A 20024-nucleotide genomic window follows, 5' to 3' on the forward strand; every position below is an offset into this window, starting at 1 on the left:
CCCACTCTCTCTCACTCACTAACTGACTCTCTCACTCACTGACTGACTCGCCCACTCATTCTCACTCACTGACTCACTCACTCGCTCTCAACACATATTGCAGTACAAATGCAATAGGTGTCACATTTGCGAAAGTTATAACTATTGGCATTGTTATACACAATGCCAATAACTCTAACTTTAATGCTGCGAGACGTATTGCATTGTAAATGCTTGTTAATGTTTATGCCAGGGGTTTAACAGGGGGGCACACTTCAGAGGTAATAGCCGCTCTGGACACGCAGCGAGAGACTCTCCCAGAGCAGATGTTCCGATAGTGGGTGGAGATTTTAATACCACCTATGAACCGCTTGGGCAAGAGGATCAGGATCTCTCAGCAGATCAGGATCATAGATGGGGTATCCCAAAACTTGAAGTGCCTGCTATAAAAAGATGGACAGCCGTAGCCATCCAGCTAAAAGCTATGTGCTTAGAAAGAGGCCTTAGAGCAGCCAACGGGAGAACCACCTCGGACCAGCAGGGAGCGAATACATTTGATAATGGACGGAACAGCAGTCGCATAGATTATCTGTTGGTGGATATCAGATTGTGGCATTGTCTAGTTGCCATGGTTATCAAACCTCATCTGGAGAGTGATCACAACCCCCTTTGTACGTTATTCCCAGCTCAAAAATGGGAAAGTGATGAGTCTCCTAGGGGTGGGATTACTACACTAGACATTGTTGCTTCAAATAATATGCGCCATGTCAAATGGAATAAATGTATTGAGAACCCTGCAAAAATGGACGCGCTCAAAGCTGAGGTTGCGAGTGAATTGGCCCAACTTAATCCTCAAATTAGCAGCACGGAATTTCCCCAAATTATGTCAGAGGCACATACCCAACTTTTTTTAAGACAAAGCATTTTTACGAAGGCCCCACACCGGGAAAATAGAAGTACAAAGTTGCCCATGGCTAGGTGGTATAATGAGCCTTGTAAATCCACCCGTCAAAAACTGAGCGTGGACCTAAGGACAAAGAATCCCACTAGAGAGAGAGGCAAGGGATTCATATAGACACGCCCAGAGGGTGGCAAAAAGACAGTGGGACGAGGATAGATGGCGGGACTTGAAATATGCTTGTGAAGTTAAAGATTCCAAGCAATTTTGGAACATTATAAAATGGGATAGGGGAGGTCTAGCAGAACCCCCTCAAAATAATGTTGACCAGTCCCGGTGGCTAGAATTTTTTAAGCCCCAATATGCCCGAAACCATGAAGAGGAGGAGAGCCCCCTACCTCCTGTTACCTTTTATCAAAGCCAACTTTTTACCATCAAAGATGTCAGTATAGCATTAGACTGTGTGACTGGTGGCAGAGTTCCAGGTATGGATGGCATCCCCGCCGATGTCTTTTTAAGTGACAGACCGTCCTAGTGCCAGTATTTTGCTCGACTAGCCAGAGGTGCTCCCATCCCATCTTCGTGGAAGGGTGCTGAAATAATCCCGGTTTTTAAAAAGGGAGACAAATCCCTCCCAAGTAACTATAGGCCCATTAGTCTTATAGACTCAGCACTAAAACTTATTGGTCGCCTAGTTCAAAACAAAGTGCAGTCATGGGTAGAGGAACATAACATATTATCCCCTTTTCAAACTGGTTTCCGCCCCTGTACTAGTTCTATAGACCAAGTCTTCTATTATATCACACTTTATTGGAGGAATGTGGTCTTGACTAAGGGGTCACTTTACGCAGTCTTTGTAGACTTGAAATCGGCTTTCGATTTAGTCCCTCGCTGTAAACTCTGGAGGGTTCTCGCTGATTTGAGGATGGCTCCTGAGTTACTGACCTTCCTCGTCCGCTTACATGAGAACAATTATGCTAGAATTAGATGGGGGCCCAGGGTGAGGTTACCGATTCATTCCCTGTCGAGCGTGGTGTTCGGCAGGGTTGTGTCTTGGCCCCCAACCTGTTTTCCTTATATATAAATGGAATAGTTGACCATCTTCGTAGTTCCCCCACCGATGCCCCTGTACTAGCTGGGGTTCGCGTACCTGTCCTCATGTTTGCGGACGACACTCTGATTGTCTCGCGGACTCAGAGTGGGTTGCAGAAGGCTGTAACGCCTTTGGGGAGTTTTGCCAACTGCGTGGACTTGAGATTAACACCACAAAAACCAAGTTCATGTCCCTGACTCAGCATAAACCCTTTAAAGGTAGAATCCTCCTGAACGACACACCTTTAGAGCAGGTCGAGGCCTTTACTTACCTAGGCATTGTACTCCAGGGTAATATGGGATGGAAACGCCACACGGATATGGCCCTTTTAAAATTTCACCAGCTTGCAGGTGCACTAACCTCCAAACACAAATCCTCTCTCACAAAGCCAATTACACCTGCTTTGGAGATATACAACATGAAAGTGTTAAGTGCCACCCTCTATGGATCAGAGTTATGGGGATTTAACAATCTGACCCACCTAGCAAAAGAGGAGAATACATTTTTACGTAGCTTAGTTGGTGTCCCCCAAAGCACCCCTACTACTCCGCTCTTCCTCGATCTAGGCAGGAAGCAGGTTATAGATATAGCGAGGTTACGGCCATTATTGTATTGGAGGCGAATCTGGACCACCCCTGAATTAACTCACTATGTCCAGGGTCTGAAGGATGTGATTTCGGTCAATCGCTTTGACAACATCCAATGGCTTAAGGAGCTCAGGTCCCTTTTAACAAAGTTAGACCTAATCCTCCTATGGGATTAACCAGACACATCAGCTTTCCCCTCCAAAAAACAAATGAAAGAAAAATACTGGGAAATTGTCTTGACATCATCCCATGCAGCGAATATGAATACTAACTTAACCGGCCATTTCTTAGATCACAAATCACGTCCTTTTTGTGAAGCATATTGGGATATAATTGAGGGTCCTCTAGACCGTAAATTGTATTTTCAATTTAGGGTATTTTTATTTTATTTATTTAAAGAGTTTTATATAGCGCTGGCTAGACCCGGAGGTATCAGAGCGCTTTACATAAGGTTCCACATAGTTGCAAATTTACATCAGTTACAAGTTACCAATGATACCAGTAAAAACATTTAAGGAGCATATAGGAAAAGGAAAATGGAGTGATGGTAAGCATTTGTATTTACAGCCACACATGCTATGAACACATACATACAAATGTATACACCTATACATTTTATATTTACATGCATACACACTGAAAAAAATAAAGATTAAAGTGATGCGATAGTTAAAATAAAATCTTCGAAATTCACTGGAAAAAACAATGTTTTGTTTGAAAATGAGTACAGTCTTTAAAGCGCACTTGCGCAAAATCCAATAGACGGATCGTACAGGATTCCGAAGCCTACAGTGAACTGTTCTTTGTGGCACTGTTAAAATAATCGGGAATTTCGAAACCATTTCAGACCAGCCGGGGGACCTTGTAAGATAGTAAGACCCTCAATCCAGTCTCTGGGTATTTGTAAAATGTAAGTAACATGCTTATTAAAGGTTCCACTTAAGAGATCTGAGCCCCGAGAGGGTGAGAAAACTAGCACTGTCAGCGTAGCGGGTAACAATAAAGTTTTACAGAGTGGTAATCTTTAACTTGGATTAGTGTTAAACTCGCTGCCAGATGATGTTCACTATTATTATTTTTAAGGTGTACTGACAATGCTCTCAGAATGTGATCCATAACTATGATTGAAACATTGAAAAAATATGAAAAAATATTGTGTTTAAGGTGGTAATGGTCTGTTGAAGTCACATGTCTTCTTTATTTGAACACTTTTTGTGACATCACTCCCTTACTCGTGAACAAGGAAACTTGGTTTCCGAAACGCATAGAGGCTTGCCATCTAAATAAACTCTGTTGGATAAGCAGTTGTGGTGCCGTGGATCGTTGTTTTCGTGGAGGATTGAACGAAGAAATTGTGGATGTTAGGGTGTCGCTAACCCGCCACGGCCCGCCGTCGCAAGTGGCTTGCAGTTGAAGCGAAGGCTACCGGTGGACAAATGTATACACCTGTACATTTTATATTTACATGCATACACACTGAAAAAAAAAAGATTAAAGTGATGCGATAGTTAAAATAAAATCTTCGAAATTCACTGAAAAAACCAATGGTTAAAGAAATGTTATTGTTTGGTGAAAATCTCGGTGACAGTGTAACATTTTAAAATAAAAAGCAAAAACGCAGAAATTCACCAGTTCTAGTTCTCTCTAGTGACTAACTTGGTGCTCTAAAGTAACTATAACTTTCGCCCCAGTCATGCAGCGTTGGTGTTCACGATTAAAAAAATTGCCTAATATGTGCTCAGTGTTAATTTTTTATCCGCAAAGAACGCACTTTGAGCCTGTGTAAGGGAAGCATGATAAGCTCCAAAGCCAGCTTTAAAAATCTCTTTCTTATTGGGAGAATAGTTCTTCTGCCTAATCTGTTCAAGCTTTTTACAGGATTTGCATTCTGTGGCCAGGGAGTCAGAGAACCAAGAGGCAGGGAGCCTACCATGTGCTTCTTCCGTCCTTGCAGAGGGGCCAGAGCATCTGCTGTCCCTACTAACCAAGATGCGACAGCCCTCTCATCAGTCTCCACCTCATTAGTCAGGTAGTGTCAAGAAAATTCACCAATTCCGCGCTATCCACCTTTGACAATGCTCTAGATGTCATGGGGTCTGCCATCTTGTAGAGCCGACACACTTTCCACTTTCCAAATAGAAGATCAGGAAATGGTAACAGAATTATACAAAAACAGTACCGTTTTGGGGGGTGGACCTGTGAATGGGCTCAAACTAGAAAGTTCTGCAGGAGCAAGTGAGCAAAGTTCCTTTTTGGATGGACCTGACTGGCCAAACAATAGTGCTTTGTGAATGTGTGGAAGGACACCCCGCATCTGCCTGGCACATATCTGTGTGCTAATGTACTAGTAGCAGTATTGGTACTGGTGGAATTGGCGCACAGCCCTTCTGGATGCTGTTTCTTTGCAAATGTCTAGCAGATCTTAATTCTGAGCATAATCCACTGTGAGATGGTACACTTCTGCATGACTTTTCGCATTTTTTCGCTCTGGCGAACCCCACAAAGAGTTGATCGTCCACTTGGGGGTGTTAAAACAATTGATGTAGAAGTTGAGCATTCTTTTGGGGGTCCAAGCAATAGAGTCTCTTTTCCTTCTTAGAGGGGTGTCAGAGTGCATAGAACACTGGCAGGGTGATGGATGGATTGACCAAAGTGGAACAGAGCCACAGCTTTCAGTGCACAGGATATCCTAATACACGGGACCAACATATCTGGGAAGAAGGTGATATGTGATGGATGAACACAGAGCCTGAAGCTCACTCGCACATCAAGCTGAGGTGATGGCAACCAGCAGCACTGTTTTGATGTAGGGATGCTATAAAGGATACTCTAGAGTGGCTCAAAAGGTATACACGTTTTGGCCTAACGGCTAGGGCGCTCGACCTCGGACCTGGGGATCTGGGTTCGAGTCTCGGTAACGACGCCAGGAACCTTAACAGTCAAAGCTTTTATTTATAAATGGGCGCCATCTCTCGATGACAAATGTCATAACTGTTTAGACATGGCGGAGACTATAGCCCACTTATTTTTTGCATGCCCCCTCTATGCAGCCCCACGACGCGAATGGCTCAGACCCATCTGCCTAAACCTGGGCACCCGAAGACACATAGAAGCACTAACGATACTAGGGTCTGACTGTTCACCCTGCATAGCAGTTGCTGTAGCCAAATTTCTAAGGTGGGCCTGGATTATACGCACACGCACTTTTCTGCCACCCGCTGCTAGCTAGCATTATGTATGATGTCACCATGCTGTCTTCATCTTATGAATTCATTTTTATTGGACCAAATATGAATTTTAACCTGTTTTTTTAAATCGACAGTAACCAATAGAATTTAATATTTTCTTAAATTGTGTATTGTTATGTACTATTTATTGTGTCTTGTGATCCATGTATTGTTCGTGCTTTTATGACTCACTGTCGAATAAAGCTTTTTGAATTGTTGTGTGCGGTGGGCGGAAGCAAAATTGAACAAAACTCCCTCTTGGTATGTATATCAGGTATGAATTTTTGGGGGTTAAACAGTTATCTGGTGAGACAACTAAAGATGTCTCAAAGGCCAAACCTAATTTTAAAAAATGCAGATAGTGGAAAGCATGGAATAGAACTGGGTTAGGAGGCAAAGGCAGAGTAGCAGCAGGTGACTGGACTCACACACACAGAAAGAGAACATAACCATTGCTTGTGGATTTACAAAGTAGAAGACCTGGCCAACTGGGAAGATGGCTCAGTGTGCGAAGGTTTGCTGCTGATATGTGGTATGATCTACTAGTCACAATAAAATTCCAGGAAAGCAAACTCCATATTCCATCCTTCCATCCGGGGCCAGATACATTGAGTATCAATATATTGAGAGACAGTAGCATCTTATTTATAGTGCTTTGACATGGCTGAATTGAATATATATATATAAAGCACTAAATGTGTGCATTAAAGAGGCAGTGATCAGACAGATGCCAATGGAGCATGTGTGAAACCTTCCAGACATAAAAGTTTAGTGTCTAGGGCATCTGCATAATATGCATAACTACCAGTTTTGGGACAAAACGTAGCTGGAAAGAAAAATTAAACGCAGATCATGGAGAGCAGATAAAAATACACGTGGGAGGTAAAAATATCCAAGAACTGATTGAGAGCAGGTGAATAACCTGGGGGCTTAGGGAGAGATCACAGTTGTACCTTGTGGTCCACAGATGCTTAGCAAAATAGTCATAATCATCAAGATGCCTCACTAGGATAACACTCAATGTTGGCACGTGGCATAATTTGCTAATCGCAAGCTGAAACACCAGCAAGGCAGGCTCCACCTTCCAAGGTTGGTAAAAGGAGTACCATTAATTTGAGTAACAGCAATATCTGTGATTTACAGCAACACCAATTACTAGTATTATTTATGTTGCATAGGTTCAAGCCTGTCCAAGCATATTAAAAAGATCAGAGGGAGGAAGTCAAGCTGCATGAGAGCATGGCAATATAGTTGAAAGACAGAGAGGGAAATGGTCTGGAAAAGCAGACTGCTCTGAGGCCTGGTGTGATGTTACAGAGAAGTACACTACTGGAAGACAAGATGGGTGTTGCAAAGATGGTAACAGGCAGGGAGTAGTGGAGAGCACACAGTGGGACTGAAGAGCAATGCAGATAGTGAACGCAGGGAGGAAAGAAACAGTGGAGATGAGAAGGGACTGGGTGCAACTGACACAGTATATGAGACAAGCGCAGGGCAGCAGTGTTTGCCTGGAGCCAAATAGAGAGTCCAGTCAACCCTTGTAGGCAGTGCTACAGCTCGAACAAAACCAGAAAGAGGCCTTAAAAGCGATACCAGCGTCAGGCACAGGAGCTCTTGTTGGGCGCTTTGGAGCAGAGAGAAACATAGAAGACAGAGACGCAGAGTAGGCTGAACTACAAGTTTAATGCACACAAACCACCCCAAAGCAAACGCTCCTCATAGGAAACCATCTGCCTGGAATTGGTTACCCTCACGAACATCACATATGGCTAAGTCTGCAATTCATTTTTAAGTGATATGAAACATTATGATACAATCCTGTTTCAAGTAAATATGCTTCCAAATAGTTAACACTCTTGATATGAAGTATCCATATGTTAGTGTAAAACTATTTCAGACAGTCACAATCATTAGGAACAGTCACAAGGTCTGGGGAAAGAGGAAGGAGAAAGAAGCATAGGTAACATGAAAAGTAATAGGAATTGGAATTTGAACACTGTGTGAAATCTTTACTACAGTTTGCTAATTGAGAATTTTGTTTACATGAAGCATTGAAAGAACAATGAGGGAAGCATCTCAGTAATAGCAGATGACGGTGGCAAGACAATCTGACACAACTATCCTAATTAGGTAGAACCAACAATCTCCTATATTTCCTAGACAATGCAAACTCTCCTATTTCCCAAGAATGTAGAAAAGGGATCTTTCTCAAAATCAAACTGGAGGGCTTGACCTCAGCAGTAGCAGGACCATCTGCTTAGGATGTTCTGTTTGATAACCAATTCAGCAGGGAGATTATTAATCGTATGGTAGTAAGTTTGAGTTCATAGAAAAAAGTTCAATCTTCCCAGTTGCACGTTTTGGGTCTCATATTTTTGAGTTATTAGAGTCAAGGATTGATCTACAGACTATTTTCACACAGACAGCTGGACTGAGCAGCATCCCAGTAGTCAGCTGAGTAGATATCAAAACCAAAGACTTGCAGTCTTTTCTTCACAAAGACACAGCTTCTTCAGCATCCAAAACAACTGATAGCGAATTCAGTTTAACTGAGATTACTCAACTCACCATACCTAAAGAGCAGAAGATTAACTCTATTTCTAGAAACTGGCTGCATATTCTACCGCATGATGGATAATACAAACTGACTAGAATTTTACTCCATTCCCAATGTAAATGTCTCTAGAAAGGACTCTTCAATTTTGTTAGCCAGAAGCTAAACTAATCAGTGAAGAGAAAATAGCCCTTTTCCCAAAAATTCTCTAAAAGTTTCCTTCCTACTTAAAAACTTTTTTTGAAACAATATTTTCTTAACAGGAGTAGGCTGATCGAACTTCAAAGAGGTCTCTCTGGCCAGCTGTTGATCGTTTCTTTGCGAGGTAGATTGTTTTTCCGTGTCGAGAGCTTTGTGGGTTATGCAACCAGTTTAGAGAATATATCTTGCCTCGAATAGTAGCAAGTTGAGTTTGAGAGTGGGAGTGATGAGCTCAAAGTGACTTTCCCCTGACAGTAGTCTGGCCTCTGCAAGGGGTGTAGCTTTCAAAGGGGTGCAGTGTGTTTTCAGGGCACTCGTGAACGTCGGGTTACCATAGTCCAGCTCGGAGAGGACTAAGGATTGCACCACAGTCTTTAGGTCTTCAATGGGGATGAAGGGCTTGATTTTTTTAAGGTGCTTCAAGTTTTAGCTTAGGAATTGTAGTGCTCTTTCATGATTGGGTTTTACGTGTAGAGAGCTTTATGGGTTATGCAAGCAGTTTTGAGAATATATCTTGCCTCGATTGGTAGCCAGTTGAGTTTCATGAGGATGGGAATGATTAGCTCAACGCGACTCTACTCAGACAGTAGTTTGGCTGCTGGGTGTCAGAGACATGCAAAGTCAGCTTCATGCAAGAAAGTAATTTGTGGACTTCTTGAATGATCTGGTCGAATTGAGTGCATGTTGCATCATTTTTCAATTGCAAGGGGTTGAGGCTGATGTCTGGATTGCAGAGAGGGGGAGTTTGGAGAGACAACCATTGGTTGGGGATAGGGTCTTGCGTGGACCCTCTTTGCTGGGGGGGTGGTTGGATCAAGAGAGAGTTTGGACCCTCTTTGCTGGGGGGGTGGGTGGATCAAGAGAGAGTTTAATGTTAGGTACTTTTTCAGAGAAGAATGAAGCAAATTTTTCACAGCGCTGCGTAGAGTTGTTAATTGCGTGTTGAGGGAACAAGGAGGTTTGCTGTTTGATGATGTTGAAAAAGTCTTTAGGTCTGTTCATGGACTGGTTAAGTTGGGCTCGGAAGAAGGACAATTTTTCTCTGAAGATGTGTTTTTTTGGCATTCAGCTCGGAGGACCAAGAGATGCGTTTATGTGGGTTGCTTTCTCCAGTTTCTTTCAGCCAGTTGGAGTCGTCGCCTCCCGTTGTTAAGATCTTCATTAAACCGGGATTTGGAAGTAATACTTCTTGATTTTTTGAGTTGTAGAGGGGCGAATGTGTCAAGGAGTTCTGTCATTTTTGAGTTGTAGTCGGCAGTGATGTCATCGGCAGAGGTGAGTTCAAATGGAGGAAGAATTTGGGAATGGACTAATGCTTCTAACTCTGCCTGGAGGATCTGATGTATGTTCCTCACCCAGTGGTTGGGACGTATGGCTTGGGAGTGGGCTGAAAGTTTAATGGCATGGAGATAAAAAAAAATTAGGTGGTGGTCAGTCCAGTTGGTGGGTAGGATAGAGTGGCGGGATAAGGTGTTGTGCTTAGAGATGATTGTGTCACCAGTAAAGCCCTTAATGTGAGTTTATTTATTACAGGAGGGTGGATAGGGCTTGTTCTGTTGGATCTTTGGCATTATGCAAGTGCAGGTTTAGGTCCCTTAGTACATTGTCTATGCTACCTTTTAGGGAGTTATGAGTTATGAGGTCCCTTGCAACTGATCTCCAAGAATTGACGTTTTTCACCTGGGTGATAGATGACATGAAATTTGATGGCGTTTGGGCCCTTAGAGGCGAGCTGAAGTCCTAAATATTCAAAGATAGGATATTTGGTATCGTGGAAGGGAGTTAAGCAAAGCTCTTTTCGTGTATGAGGTCTAAACTACCACCAACGCAATCCTTGCGGTCACAAAAAATGATTGAGAAGCCCGGTAGGGTGAGGAAATCGATGAAAGGGGATGAGTGGTCATTCAGTCACGTTTCGATTAGAAATCAAATGTCAGTTGTGTGTCATAGGATGATTTTAGCTGTTTCAGTGGTATGCTTGATTGCTGACTAACCGTTTAGTAGCATGCAGCAAAGCATGGGTAATGATCTCAAATCAGGCTGACTGAGTTGGATGGTAGTTAGTTAGGCAGGTGGCCTGGAAGGGCGAATGGTATTCAGGGTCCTATTCGTGCAAAAGATGACCAGGATCTTGCAGTGGCAAAGTTGGCTAGGAGCATTGTCATATGTGTTGCTCAGCATTTCGTCTTCCCGCTGCAACATTCCAGTTGTGGTGCGTCCATGTTTGAGGTGGTAATTAATGTAAGGGATAGTTTGCCCGGGGGTGCAGTGAGGGGGTGGTTTAGAGTGTATGTTTTGCGTCCGGATCAGTGGTCTCCCTAGAGGCGCGAGGTTGGGCAGGATGTAGCTAATCCTCAAGTCCTTACATAGGGACGAGATTTCATCCAAAAGAGTGTGTATTTGGAGTTCTAGATGGGCTATTATAGGGATCAGTGGATAGGCTGTTGAGTCAGTGGTAGGGAGTGGAGTATGATGGGTTTGGCAGAGTCTGGGATGGAGGTTATGGTAGGATCCAACCTGCTGTGGATTCGGGTGTGATAGATAAATCAAGCTGGGCAGTGAAGGTGTGCCATGGTGAGGGGAAGAGTACATCTTATAGCGAAACCGAATTTTCAGGGCGTCTGGGAGTGGAATAGGCTGAGGAGCTGGAGACAATTTGAGGGAGAATGAAGTAGAAGGTTTTGCAAGTAGTAGAGGCAGTGCATGAGCTAGTCCTCTGGGTGAGGGTGGATGTGTGGTGGGGAGAGTGGATGGCATGGAGACGCAAAGAGTAAGGAAGTGGCAATGAAAAATGGATAGGTTTTTTACAGAGGCTTGGATTAGAATGTTCCCATTTATGTAAATTATGGACTGTTCTTCGCTAAAGTTCTGGGATGAGGATATGGTGAGTTTAGATCCATAAGGGACGTTGGTAGTATTAGTTATGTGACGGTGTTGTGAGAAGTTCTCTCCATTTGCCAGGTTACTTGGTGTATAAGATGTTTGTTATTAGTGTCTCTGGATGCTCATTGAGGATTTTGTGTTCGAAGGTTTTAGCGGCATGGAAACCAGACGCTTCTCAGCAGTTGATGCCTTTTTCTTTTTCAAAATGTGCTCTGGCGACCCCAGTATGTCAGCAATTATCACTATTGTGGCAGGCCAGCCTTTTGGAATGGGTGCCCTTCATATGCCAAGGATGCCCTTATGTCGAAAATTACATAAAGGCCAGTGCTAGAAGTTTGCCACAGTTGACTCATTTGCCATGAATTACCGCTAGGATGTAAGTACTAGTATTTTACAATGTGTCTCCATTATGCCAAGATTAAACGAGTACCTCTAGTATCTCAGTGCCAGTATTTTGTGGCAAGCACCGGTCATGCTAAGAATGGTCTGCAGCATACAAGTGCCAGCATTTTGCCTTGGGTGGTACTCACATTTACTCTTAGTTTTGCTCACTCATACGATGCTACTTACAATCACTTGCACTCACTATTACTCTCCCTCACTTACTGTTGCTCACTCATCCCAACTCTTTGTATAATGTGACAAGGCTTTTAGTTAGAAGTTATTTTTGGATGTTTTTAATGTTCTACGCAGTTCAAATAGGGACTGTCAATCTTTTATGAAACATTTAATACATTAAGTGAGGATTGTGATTGATAAATACCTGCAATTTTGTTATTGAATACATTTGTATCTTTTTAATTTATATATATATATATATATATATATATATATATATATATATATATATATATTACTACTTTTTCCTGTTGTCCATTGTCATCCTACTGTGTTTGAAGGTTAAATGTGTAAGAGTGGTGTGTCAAGTGTGAGTTGACCCAAAGGGGGTTTCTTTATGACCTAGGGCTCTACTGGTACCCTTCCCCTTTGGTTGTTGGGTGCCTCTCTCTTTCTTTGAGACTTTTGCTCCGATTTTTAGTTGCACTAATAGTGACTAATAAACTATTATTCACTATTAGTGTAACTTAAAAATGGTCAGCAAACATAAAACGTTTGCTTGTGTTCTTGCCACTGAATTTGCCAATTCTGAGGGCAGAGGTTGCAAACCCCTAAATGAAGTTCATGATGGGTCCTGACTGCTCGTACTGTACCCCGAACCTTGCATCCTGATTAGTACTTACTGTCCTGCTTCCCTGACTGCAGCAGTTCCATCACCAGTGACAGTTGTAAGTGCATAGCTACTATTAAAATCTCTTGCAAACTTCGTGACACCAGCCTTAAGTCGCTAACTTCCTAGAGACACCCCAGGGCAGAGGGGTAATTGTGCTACCCCTCTGCCCTGGGGTGTCCATTCCATTTGCAATATTTGGGGAGTGGAGGGGGTGCACCGATGGTAAGCAGGCTCTGTAGAATTGCTGTGCCTGAATCTAGACATTCCAATGTACAAACCCCCCCTCTCCCATCTACTGGATCGAAAAAACCATAGGAAGAATGAAGCTACTTAAAACAAACTCCCAGACTTTGTCTGTCATTGGAGAGACTGTCTTGTTCCTTCAACCCCGTAACGGAGCCCAATAAATTGCACATTATCTTAGAAGCTAATGAAGCGTCTAGATAGACTTTGGAGGAGAAAGTGGACTCCCTTACAATGAACATTAACCTGCTGAAAGATGACCACAGGAAATTATCCGACGGTGTCGCCCTATTGGAGAACACTCTTTTGAAGTTTCAACCCCAATTCGAAGACCGCCAGTGACAAGCAGGGATCTTACAGAAAGAACCTACTTTCTGAAGAGTATTATCTTTAATTAGTTGGCCTACACAAAAGCTCAAATCATGGCAGACTAAATGAAAACATGGATAAAAAGCTTCAGCGTCCTTCAAGAACTCACTCTTTTCTTGGCACTCGAAAGGGCTCATTGGGTGCCGGCGTGACAACCCCCCTTCCAGGAGCCTAAGCAAGTGCCATTGTCACCAAACCTCTTCATTACAAAGTCAGGTACCCAATCCTCAAAACTGAAAGACAAAATGGCTACCTCAAAGTAAACAACCATCATGTCTTAATCTTTCCGGACTGCAAACTAGCAGTTCTGCATCAATGTACATCATTCCTAGGAGTAGAAAAATGAATAGATAGGTTTAATGACTCCTGGCAGGAGAAAATTGGCCAAGGGATGATACCAAAAGATGTAATCTGCAAAGCTCAGCAGGCAGAGGAGATGCATGCTTGATTAGCCAGCAGACACTAGACAAGCACAAAGTCAAATTTAAGCATAAATCCGGAAGAAACAATGGAAGCGATGTCATCTTAGACTAAGACCCTGATGAAGATCTTGGGGACAGGGTTACTCCCTTTGATGGATATCTCGTCCGCTGTATTACAAGTCCATTATAGCCTGTGCCTTAATTTGAGCCAGTGGTTTACGGTGTTCAGCACTGGCACTTAAATCTCAGCACCGGCTCTTATTACAGTCTGCCTAATTAGGGATTAGCACAACACCAATTGTTTATTAATTGAATACACATCAACATACTTCATAATTGCCATACAAGCCATTCTTATAGCTTTATTGGGAGCCTGGAACAGTATGATTTGTCATACTTGTTAGTGTGATGGTTAGTAGATGAGTTGGTATCGCCACTGACAGCGGCAATGGATGGTGCAAGATGCAGTGGTTTCCTGATAAGGACCTGCACTTTTTTATTTTAAAAAACTAAGCACCGATTATATCCTATGAAACTTGTAATATGGTGGACGGGATATCCATCATGTTTGTGACGGAGTCTCCCATCCGCCAAGATGGTAATCAGACCTGTAATCATTTAAGAGGCCATGAAAAAAATAAGATAAATCCCATGGAAGAAACAGATCAGTGGGTAGGACAAGGAAGTGAACGTGAAGGTTATATGTCACACTATAAAGTTACTGACTAAGAATTAACAACAATTACATTGTGAGCATATGCAGCATCTGAATAATTTGACTTATGGGATGCTCGAAAATATGTAGCTATCAATCCACGAGAAGATGTCTAACATTATGTTACAGGTATTTTTTTATTTTTTTTAAGAGAATCAGGACTTAGCAGAACCTGTTTCAAAAGTAACATGGGTGAAATGGGTGTGGAAGGTTCGCCAAGGTCGGTGCGCCACCAGGTGCTGTCCCGTGGGTATGGGGTGGATACGAGGTCTTCCGTTTTCTCTGAGTTGAGCTTTAGGCAGCTGTTGCTCATTCAGGGGGCAACGTCTTTCATACCTTCCTGGAAGCTGTATCTGGTGACGTTGGGTTCGTTGGTGAGGGAGAGGATGAGCTGGGTGTCGTCGGCAAAGGATATTATGCAGAGTCTGTTTTCTGACTGTTGGCGAGAGGGGCCATGCAGACATTGAAGAGTGTGGGGCTAAGTGAGGATACCTGGGGTACTCTGCAGCTGATCTCTGTGGGTTTGAAGAGTAAGGGCGGGAGTCTGATTTATTTGGGTACGGCCAGTAAGTAGTGGTGCAAAAATGTTGGAAGGGTTATAGCACAATAATTCAGACATAGCATTACACTTAACATGACTTTGCAGAAGCATTCCTGGTATTGTATAGCCACTGCAGAAATTCTCCAGCTTTCTACATAGGCCGGCCCGTCTTTCTGCTAATTATGAAGACAGAAGAGCTAGCTTCCCAAGGCGAACCGCGAGCATGGAACTGGTAAAGTGTTCCAAAGCGCATTTCATAGTTAAATCCTAGCCTCTCTAATTAGATTGTCAGCAATGGTTCAGATTAAAGCAAATGAATAAGGTATCTGCCAAATTGATGGGTTTTGACGCATTTCATGTGGACACTGATCAGACAACAAAATGTTCTTATTCTGGCATTAAGTGCAGCTGAATGGTTCTACCTACCCAGATAAAAACAAATGATCTCCCCAGTCTTCCCTGAGGTACTATGCTTCTAGAGTTAATTACATTTTGCACCACTTTAGAGTATTGAAAAATAACATGTACAATAAAAATGTATAGTACTAGGGATAACCACAGTTCTGTCCAAAGACTCATCGACAAAAGACTTACCATGTAAAATATCAGAATCATCTTCAACAAAATCTATGTCTCTCAAGTCCCACTCTGCATAATTGTCAAATTCCTGATGGAAAAAAGAGCCAGAATTAAAGATGTATTGATGGGTAAGCAGCCTTTATCAAATTAACATGGTGATGAAATCAAATGTCACTGCACTGGTAAGATTCAGCCCTGAAGTTAAGGAACCAGTCATCACAGGTTCTTGGTCTGTGGCTTGGCCAACAAACCAAGAGATAAGTGGCAAGGAAGAAATCTAGCAGCTAGAACTTCAGTAGACATGGGGTTTGGTGGCAGACAGATGATAATATTTAGTTGCTGAAAGCAATCTACACATGCACAGTAATACCTACATGATCGGTGACCCATCAGAAGACTTTCATCACCAATATATTGTCTTATGTTGGCAGGTTCGCCCTAGCTCTCTTAGTTCTTTTTTGGTTGTGCAAAGGTTAGCCATGCCACCTTATTTAACTTCACTCTAGCAGCATCTATGGTTGAGCAATCAAAGGTTACTAAGAAGAGGTTGCTTCAAGATTGTATTGAGATGCAATAGAACGACTGAGTCAGTAAACATAATATAATACTTAAGTTGTTAAAAATAATAATAGACAATGTGTACTCTAAGATTTATACATCTTCAGTATACAGTTAGACAGAAAGATAAAAATGAGAAACAATGACAAAAACCATAAACGTAACAGTTAAGGTTCAGATTTCCAACAATAATACACACATACACACGAAATACACAATAAAGCATACCTTTATGATACCACATTAATCCATGGCCAGGAGCTGTAATAACTCTTAAGCAGAGGCAGTTCAGTGGCTTTTGATGTTGTGTAAGAAATAAGCTATTTACCTGTAACTCCAGTTCTCCATTGTTGGTATATTTCATAATATGTACATGCTTGAATCATTCCCTGTTACGTTTTGAATCTCTGGTAATCTTGAATAGCAGCAAACAGTGTTAAAATGGCCATAGGCCTTAACAATAGTGTTCGTTTAGTAGTACGTCTACCTCATTTGAAGCAATCCAAACTTCAGCCAATGAGGTGGAAGGGCTAGCTCTCCCATTCCTCTTAGAGAACACCACAGGTCAGATTTCATAGCGCAAAGTGTGACAACAGTATATAATAAACAAGCCTCTGGCAGGAAAAGGATGGAGGGTAGCATGTGAATATACGAAAGATGCCAATGCTGGAGAACTGGACTTGCAAGTTAGTAGCTAATTTCTTCTTCAGCACTGGATATTTCACATATTTAAATGCTTGAATCAGAATAGGGAGCAGTACATAACAATCTTAGTAAATATAAGAAAGTAGGACGCAGGCTCACCTTTAATGAAACAAGTTATGGAGGACAGCTGGTCCCAATATTGAATTGGGTTCGGTGTTCACATCAAGGCATAGCGCTTTGTGAAGGTGTGCCTTCTCCTCCAGGTAGCTACGCGGCAGTTGTCTTACAACGGCACACAATTGTGTTACAATGGACAACAACGCCCACGACAGCAAAGAGCAAAGAGCTCTTCACTATCGTCAAGGAGTTCTCCAACCCCAGCACCGGCACCAACGACATCACTCCGTCACAAGACCTCTGCGACTCCCTCGCCTCGTTCTTCCACCGCAAGATCGCCGACATCCACAACAGCTTCGGCGCCCCACCCACGCACCCAACCGTCGAACCAATGCCCCCCACCGCCACTCTTCGCACATGGACCACGGTGACCACCGGAGACACAGCCCGCACGATGAACACCATCCACTCCGGATCACCGACCAACCCCTGCCCACACCACGTCTTCAACAAGGCCGACTCCACCATCGCACCCCAACTCCGGAACATCACCAACGCCTCCTTCAACACCGCCACCTTCCTGGAGAGCTGGAAGCACGCCGAGATCAGCGCCCTCCTGAAGAAACCTACAGCAGACCCCACCGATCTCAAAAACTTCCGCCCCATCTCGCTCCTCCCTTTTCCTGCTAAAGTCATCGAGAAGATTGTCAACAGACAGCTGACCGCCTTCCTCGAGACGAACGGATCCCTCGACCCCTCGCAGTCCGGCTTCAGAGCCAACCACAGCACCGAGACCGCCCTCATCGCAGCCACCGACGACATCCGGACCCTGCTCGACAAGGGGGAAACAGTGGCCCTCATCCTCCTGGACCTCTCCGCTGCGTTCGACACGGTCTGCCACCGCACCCTAGTCCAGCGCCTCAGCAACATCGGTATCCAAGAGAAGGCACTGGAGTGGATCATCTCGTTCCTCGCCGGAAGAACACAAAGAGTCCGCCTCCCCCCGTTTCGCTCCGAGGCCACCGAAGTCATCTGCGGCGTCCCGCAAGGATCTTCACTCAGCCCCACCCTCTTCAACATCTACATGAAACCTCTCGCAGCCATCGCACGCCAGTACAACCTCAACATCAACTCTTATGCCGACAACACCCAGCTGATCCTCTCCCTCACCAGAGACCCCGACACCGCCAGAACCTGCCTACACGAAGGGATGAAAGACGTCGCCGAGTGGATGAAGGACAGCCGCCTGAAACTGAACTCGGACAAGACGGAAGTCCTCATCCTGGGATCTTCGCCCTCCGCCTGGGACGACTCCTGGTGGCCCCCAGCCCTGGGCACCGCACCCAAGACAACCGACCACGCACGCAACCTGGGCTTCATCCTGGACCCCTCCCTCTCGATGACCAGACAAGTCAACGCAGTCTCCTCATCGTGCTTCAACACCCTGCGTATGCTTCGCAAGATCTTCCGCTGGATCCCGACCGAGACCAGGAAGACTGTCACCCAGGCACTCGTCACCAGCCGACTGGACTACGGAAACGCCCTCTACGCCGGAACCACAGCCAAGCTACAGAAAAGACTCCAGCGCATCCAGAACGCCTCCGCCCGACTCATCCTGGATGTCCCCCGACGCAGCCACATCTCCAGCCACCTGAGGAACCTGCACTGGCTCCCCGTCGACAAGAGGATCACGTTCCGGCTCCTCACCCACGCACACAAGTCTCTCCACGACCTGGGCCCCAAGTACCTCAACGACCGCCTAACCTTCTACACGCCCACCCGCCAGCTACGGTCCACCAACCTCGCGCTCGCAGCCGTACCACGCATCCGAAGAGCCACCGCCGGAGGAAGATCCTTCTCTTACCTGGCTGCCAAGACTTGGAACTCCCTCCCCATCCACCTTCGGCTGACCCAGGACCATCTCGCCTTCAGGAAACAACTCAAGACCTGGCTGTTCGAGCAGTAGCATACCCCTCCCCCCAAGCGTCTTGAGACCCTCCCGGGTGAGTAGTGCGCTATACAAATGGCATGATTGATTGATTGAAGCTTAGAGTGCTGCATTCCTAGCCATGCCCCAGCTGGGATGCGGACTCATTATTACCTGGTTTGGACGCTTTGCCTTTTTGTGGCAGAAGATGATGCAGAATGATAGCTAACATGCTATTCCCTGTTTGGACAGGTGTTAGTCTATCCTTGTGTGGCCAGAGGATACAAACAGCTGGTCAAAAGATCAAATGTGTCATCTTTTCCATGTAAAACGTTATGCACCAGTGCACATCAACAGAGTACAATTACTTTTCTGCTGATGTCGTGGGATTTAGGAAAAAGGATGGCCGGCACATTAAAAGTGAAATCAGTAGAGGTCTAAGGTATAAGTTTGGGATATAAGATTACTTTGTCCTTACTAAAGCAGGCAATGACTTTGCCTTAGTCTGAATGTCAATATAAGCGCAAAGAGAAGCTCTCTCTTCCATGAAATGAACTTTAAATGTACTCTGTGGAAAGGCTTAAATGGTGGCAGCAAGAGTTGGGTCAGAACAGTATTAAGCTCCTAGGGCACTGGTGTGGGCCACACAGTAGGAAATGCGCTGAAATGTCCCTTTAAAAATTGTCGTATTATTCTCCGAGAGAAAACAGTGGTTGAATTATCTCCTGTTCCACAAAATTGTGCTCAGAAAATATGGAAGTAGTTGATGAGGCATTACGGTCACTGGGTGGAATCTCTTGGTTCTGCACTCAACACAGAAACTCCTTTTATTTGGCGTTTTCAGTTCTGATGGTAGCTTGCGCCAGGCTGTTTCTACATTCTGCTGGGAGATGTAGATGACCAAATTCTAGGTCATTGGATACCATGCTGTCTCCGTTGTGCCTAGATAGGAGATTAAACAGGCACAAAATAACTGAAGAGATCTGCCAGATACAGAGTACTCTAATTTAGTCCACAACTGCAGGTCCCGACAAACATACTACGGCCACTTCTTGGCATCTCACAATAACAATCAGTTTGGTACGATATTAACAAAATATAACCCAGCAGATCTCGCCACCACTTTTTCCTTTAACTTATGCCTGCTCATGGCAATATACCTTAACCACAAAATCTTTAAATGAACCAGGTATAGCAATCTGGTAAATGGACTAGGAATGTAAAACATTCCAAAAGGAACTATAGAGCTTCACAA

The 20024-nt window shown here is 44.0% G+C and overlaps 1 protein-coding gene across 1 annotated transcript in view; it reads right to left on the reverse strand.

Moving 5' to 3' along the window:
- The window catches only part of TADA2A (transcriptional adaptor 2A), a 301706-nt gene that overhangs the window by 201661 nt on the left and 80021 nt on the right, over window positions 1–20024 (reverse strand). Inside the window, exon 7 of the mRNA XM_078679774.1 lies at window positions 15538–15610. Within this exon, the coding sequence (XP_078535900.1) occupies window positions 15538–15610 (73 nt within the window). The remainder of the gene's footprint in view (window positions 1–15537; window positions 15611–20024) is intronic.

The sequence above is a fragment of the Lissotriton helveticus genome, chromosome 3_1 (assembly GCF_964261635.1).
Source record: "Lissotriton helveticus chromosome 3_1, aLisHel1.1, whole genome shotgun sequence".
Classification (NCBI taxonomy): Eukaryota; Metazoa; Chordata; class Amphibia; order Caudata; family Salamandridae; genus Lissotriton; species Lissotriton helveticus.